General features: G+C 40.9%; 1 protein-coding gene across 1 annotated transcript; it reads right to left on the reverse strand.

Moving 5' to 3' along the window:
• Nucleotides 1-1,973: 1,973 nt before the first annotated feature.
• LOC118375395 (DNA damage-inducible transcript 4 protein-like) lies at nt 1,974-4,182 on the reverse strand. Its single transcript, XM_052500370.1, has 3 exons — nt 4,020-4,182; nt 3,465-3,739; nt 1,974-3,284 (listed from the first exon to the last, which is right to left on the reverse strand). The coding sequence occupies exons 2-3, from the start codon at nt 3,670-3,672 to the stop codon at nt 2,779-2,781; spliced, it is 714 nt and encodes a 237-aa protein (XP_052356330.1). The 5' UTR covers nt 3,673-3,739; nt 4,020-4,182; the 3' UTR covers nt 1,974-2,778.
• Between the last annotated feature and the right edge of the window lie 1,903 nt (nt 4,183-6,085).

Below are 6,085 nucleotides of genomic sequence, written 5' to 3' on the forward strand. Positions count from 1 at the left end.
GTGTGTGTGTGTGTGTGTGTGTGTGGGAGCTGGGAGTTGGACAAGTGCCCGGACCAGTGAGTGCATTACTCATCGAAAAATTGGCTTGTACAACAGTGACTAGTTGTAGCAAAGACGTGAAGATGTGCACGTTTTCTACCAAATCAGATGGGCTGTTGTGCACGTTTCCCAGGGACGGCTTCATTCCACAACGCTTCAGTATCTACAATATGTATTTAAAAAAAAACAAGCAAATCAGTGGTGAGGAACTAGAATAACAATGAACGTCTACCCTGGGGCTGGTTGGCACTAGTTTTTATATACTTCTCAGTACCTGACTGCCCCTTTTAGAACATGTCTTCCACGGAAATGTCTCATATACACAGGCCATTTCTTGGGATACTGCAATATATTTCAGTTTATGGTAAACACCTGTAGTTGACTTGCTGTGTCGCTAGAGGGCGCTGACGCAAGAACACACATCTGAGAAAAACAAGTGGAGCTCAGACAAAGGCCCCGCAATGAATGGAGAAAAAAAATGCACCTGTGTTGTAAAGAATCCTAGTCTCTAATGCTGTGTTGCAAAGAATCCTAGTCTCTAATGCTGTGTTGCAAAGAATCCTAGTCTCTAATGCTGTGTTGCAAAGAATCCTAGTCTCTAATGCTGTGTTGTAAAGAATCCTAGTCTCTAATGCTGTGTTGCAAAGAATCCTAGTCTCTAATGCTGTGTTGCAAAGAATCCTAGTCTCTAATGCTGTTGCAAAGAATCCTAGTCTCTAATGCTGTTGTAAAGAATCCTAGTCTCTAATGCTGTTGCAAAGAATCCTAGTCTCTAATGCTGTTGCAAAGAATCCTAGTCTAATGCTGTGTAGCAAAGAATCCTAGTCTAATGCTGTGTTGCAAAGAATCCTAGTCTCTAATGCTGTGTTGCAAAGAATCCTAGTCTCTAATGCTGTGTTGCAAAGAATCCTAGTCTCTAATGCTGTGTTGTAAAGAATCCTAGTATCTAATGCTGTGTTGCAAAGAATCCTAGTCTCTAATGCTGTGTTGTAAAGAATCCTAGTCTCTAATGCTGTGTTGTAAAGAATCCTAGTATCTAATGCTGTGTTGTAAAGAATCCTAGTATCTAATGCTGTGTTGTAAAGAATCCTAGTCTAATGCTGTGTTGCAAAGAATCCTAGTCTCTAATGCTGTGTTGTAAAGAATCCTAGTCTCTAATGCTGTGTTGTAAAGAATCCTAGTATCTAATGCTGTGTTGCAAAGAATCCTAGTATCTAATGCTGTGTTGCAAAGAATCCTAGTCTCTAATGCTGTGTTGTAAAGAATCCTAGTCTCTAATGCTGTGTTGCAAAGAATCCTAGTATCTAATGCTGTGTTGCAAAGAATCCTAGTATCTAATGCTGTGTTGTAAAGAATCCTAGTCTCTAATGCTGTGTTGCAAAGAATCCTAGTATCTAATGCTGTGTTGCAAAGAATCCTAGTATCTAATGCTGTGTTGCAAAGAATCCTAGTATCTAATGCTGTGTTGTAAAGAATCCTAGTCTCTAATGCTGTGTTGCAAAGAATCCTAGTATCTAATGCTGTGTTGCAAAGAATCCTAGTCTCTAATGCTGTGTTGTAAAGAATCCTAGTATCTAATGCTGTGTTGTAAAGAATCCTAGTATCTAATGCTGTGTTGCTTCATGATCCTTCAGAACTATTAATGTTCCAATTCATGTGATGATAATCCTTTCCTACTCTGGCTGCTTTTACACAATACAGGCAGATAAATGTGGATCATTTGTCCCAATTATTGGCAAAGATCTGATCTAACTGATCAAAAGTCAAGCCCAATCAGTGGGGGCAGAATTGTTGCCTGTGTAAAATGCAGCCACGGTGTGCAACCTACATATGGTGTTCTTGATTCAATGAGGTCAAGTGGAGTTTCATTCAGTGATAGGTATCACAACACACCCTCTCATAAGACAATCTGAAAGGTTTGGTCAAAGCAACAATGAGTTTTGTATAAAAAAATATTTATTGTCCAAGATTCATAAAATGGAAAGTAATCAAGACAGTACAGATATTTGAATATCAAATAAAATGATGCACAGATGAATATGCAGGAGGACAAGCCAGTCAAAACCAGAAATAAAGAATCAAGTAAACTGACCTGTGGTTCACAGAATAGATGCTACAGACGGAGAAGCAAGTACCGCTAAGTAATGTTGGTCTCTAACCAAACATGTCAATCTGGTCCCCTCTCCATAGTGTACAATGAAATGCCACGAAGAAAAAATAATTACCACAGTTTCTAAATGGCCACATACAAACATTACCACACAGCTAGCTGCCATTGTCTGGTTTCAATAGAAACAGGTAAACATTTTTAACAATTAATGGAAAACCAAACCACCCATCTTGTATAAAAATAGATATTAGTGGTTTGCAAAAGTGCCAGAAACTTCATTTTTCAGTGTTCGAGTTAACACCATTCTCTTAAGCACACTAAACTACTCACATACCATTTACTGTGCGGCTCCCTGCTCCGTTCTCTTAAGCACAATAGTTGTTCTTGTTCATTTGTCACGTACCATTTACTGTGGCTCCCCTACACAGGAACGCCAATCGGCAAATAATGAACATAGCAAAGTAAATCGGCGGTTCATCTTAACAGTTAAGAAAATGTCCTAGAAAATCATACATTTGACTAGAATCCCAAATGTTGATCACTAGGGCTCTGCTGAGCGTTGTAGGTAGGACACTTGGTACAACGAGGTTTATTAGAAAAATATCTAAAGAACGTCTCTTTGGTTTCTCTCAGCATTCTTCAATGAGCAACTCTTCAGAGCTGTACAGTTTCTTCTTGATCACTCTGAAGCCCGTGCTCAGTCTAATTGCCTGTCTCTTTACGGGACTGGATGGAGACTTTGTGGAGAAAAGCCCTTGGATTTTGGGCCACAGTCCTCCAGAATCGAGCCTCAGCACCAGTGTGAGCTGGAAGGTAGGGACGAGATATGGGTCCACGGCGATCTGTTCCATACTCTGACACACCTCCCCCTGTTCCACGCAGAGGTCTATGAGAGCCCCCCTCAGGCCACAGGGCTCGCTGGCCGCCAGGTGAAGGAGCTCTTGGCCTATGTGTTCCAGAAGCTTCTCAGGGATGAGTAGTTTCGAACATCTAAGGGCACCGTCTTTGGCTTCCCTTAAGCTACTGGCAATTAGGTGCACAAGTTCTTTCAGAAGGGTCTCCTCCATTGAGAGGAGATCATCGTATAGCACGTTGCCGAAGTCATCAGATGAGGAGATCGAGGGAAAGTCAAACCCTGAAAAGACAGAGGGCAGTTTTAGTCATACAGAACATCAGAACTATTGTTTTCGTGAAAACTAGCAATAACCTGGCCTCAGATCTGTTTGTTTCTGTATTAATAGCCAACTCCTATCCTCAATAAGACAGCACAAACAGGTCCGGGAACCAGGCTAGGTCGAGTTGTTACAATATTTACCGGAGTCTGAGAGATCAGTCCTGCTGCCATTGTCTGAGTCGGAGTCTAAACTGTGACGGCTGCTCTGTCCGTCTCCACTGAAGTCTGTTAACTTCTGCACCAGTTTCCCCCATGAAGACCTTTTGGCGGTGGCGTCCATTGGAGAAGGAGATGAGCCGAAGATGTCTAAATCATGGACCATCATGGTTGTAGGAAGTGCATGCATCATTTCCAAGTGGTCAAGTGTTCAACTTCTTATAAAAACTTTCCAAGTCTCAGGGATCATAGATCAGGTTCTGTGGAGAGAATTAAGGGCAAAAGATGAGACCATTGAATTTGAAATGAAGAGTAGTAGCTCGCTAGCTAGAGTAACGTTGACTAGCTAGAATTTACACATTAGACAAACTATTCAGTGACTGATATAGCTAGTTATCTATTGTAATAAACGTTTACCGAGTGGAGGAAAAAGGCAGTTGACTAAGCTAGCTAACGTTAGTCCTTTCATTCCCTTGTTCAAAGTTTACGGTCGAGACAATAGGTTGAAATTAATAGCCAGTGAGAGTAATGATTACTTACAAAGATATGTTGCTAACGTGGAAATGTTCTTTCTGTTGCTTAATCCAGTTTATTTATTTTTGTTGCTGCGATTGAGGACAAAGGCTTCCCAGTCAAGCCGACTATACATGTAGCTCTCCCGTCGCACAGCTGCTCAGCTCTGCAGATATTCTGCAACGACGAAACTGTTTAAATATGCAGACGGGAGAACAGCACGCCCAGTTCTCACTTTTCAGCCAATCAGAGGCAGGACAGCGCGCCCAGCTCCCACTCTTCAGCCAATCAGAAGCAGGGGCACGTCATCGATGTTCTATCTTGCCTGGTAACATGCGGTTAATCACAGAGGGGGCAGAAGGACGGACAGAGACATGGTGAAGGGGGGGGGACCCTCAAAATGTATTTTCTGATCGGGGAAAAACACCAGCTACAGTCTTTGGTGCACGTAGTACTAGCCCGGACATAGCCCGGACATCTTAAAACTCGGTGCACTTGTTCATTTCCAAAAGAATAGGACGCAATACATTGACTAAGCAGAAGCTGTAACATTACGTCATGGGTTTGAAACCATGTATCTGATTTAAACTGAGCGTATTACATTGTACCAGCTGAGTAGGCACAGTCCACTGCTTACTACACTACACATAGTTCTAGATACAACATGCATTTTACCTGATACCCTAAAAATAACATACAACAGCAGGGTCATCAATTTGGTGGTGCATTAGTTGTGATTTTACTTGCAAGAATAACTGTCGAAAATGTTTTGTCATCATTTGGTGGTGCATTAGTTGTGATTTTACTTGCAAGAATAACTGTCGAAAATGTTTTGTCATCATTTGGTGGTGCATTAGTTGTGATTTTACTTGCAAGAATAACTGTCGAAAATGTTTTGTCATCATTTGGTGGTGAATAGCTATGATTTTACTTGCAAGAATAACTGTCGAAAATGTTTTGTCATCATTTGGTGGTGAATAGCTATGATTTTACTTGCAAGAATAACTTGTCGAAAATGTTTTGTCATCATTTGGTGGTGCATAGCTATGATTTTACTTGCGAGAATAACTGTCGAAAATGTTGTTTTGTCATCCCATGTTGTTTTGTCATCCCCCCCAGCCCCCCAAACCACAGGCAATAGGCATAGAAACTGTCCACTGCAGGTAAACAAGAGAACCACAGACAATGGACACACTTCTGGTTATAATACAGCTCGACTTTATACGTTTTCATGTTGCCTTTACATTATGTCAATTCATCAGTTGGTTCCAGTAACAGTTCTTTATGTTATTCAGTCCAGGTATGTTACTTATGTTATGCTCAGCTGCTGTTATAGTACATACTGTATATTGTAACTGTGCATCTCCCACTCCCCACAGGATAGAATATTCTCTGTTACCGTTTGTATAGCAAGGCAGAGAGCATTTACAGGTATATTGATCCTTTATCAACAAACGACATTATATTAGTCTCAGACGTATTGCTGAACTGGCTGGAATACCATATCTGTTGATCAAGTTGCTGATGTCACTATAAAAGGATAACATGGTGACTATTGAGTGTGAGGAACTGTTTTCAGGAAGTGGGTTGGAACATTATCTTCATGTCGTGAACATCATGTTCTTAATGCAGATAAACAAATGAGTTGGTTTTGTGTTTGGAGGATGCAGGGACACATTTTGCATTGTTCTGTGCTTTTTATTTTTAATTCATTGTCACAAACACCGGATTAGGTGCAGTGATAGGTGTTGTTTTACAGGGTCAGTCATAGTAGTATGATAGGTGTTGTTTTACAGGGTCAGTCATAGTAGTATGATAGGTGTTGTTTTACAGGGTCAGTCATAGTAGTATGATAGGTGTTGTTTTACAGGGTCAGTCATAGTAGTATGATAGGTGTTGTTTTACAGGGTCAGTCATAGTAGTATGATAGGTGTTGTTTTACAGGGTCAGTCATAGTAGTATGATAGGTGTTGTTTTACAGGGTCAGTCATAGTAGTATGATAGGTGTTGTTTTACAGGGTCAGTCATAGTAGTATGATAGGTGTTGTTTACAGGGTCAGGGTCAGTAGTAGTATGATAGGTGTTGTTTACAG

Source organism: Oncorhynchus keta, unplaced genomic scaffold (assembly GCF_023373465.1).
Source record: "Oncorhynchus keta strain PuntledgeMale-10-30-2019 unplaced genomic scaffold, Oket_V2 Un_contig_10364_pilon_pilon, whole genome shotgun sequence".
Taxonomy (NCBI): Eukaryota; Metazoa; Chordata; class Actinopteri; order Salmoniformes; family Salmonidae; genus Oncorhynchus; species Oncorhynchus keta.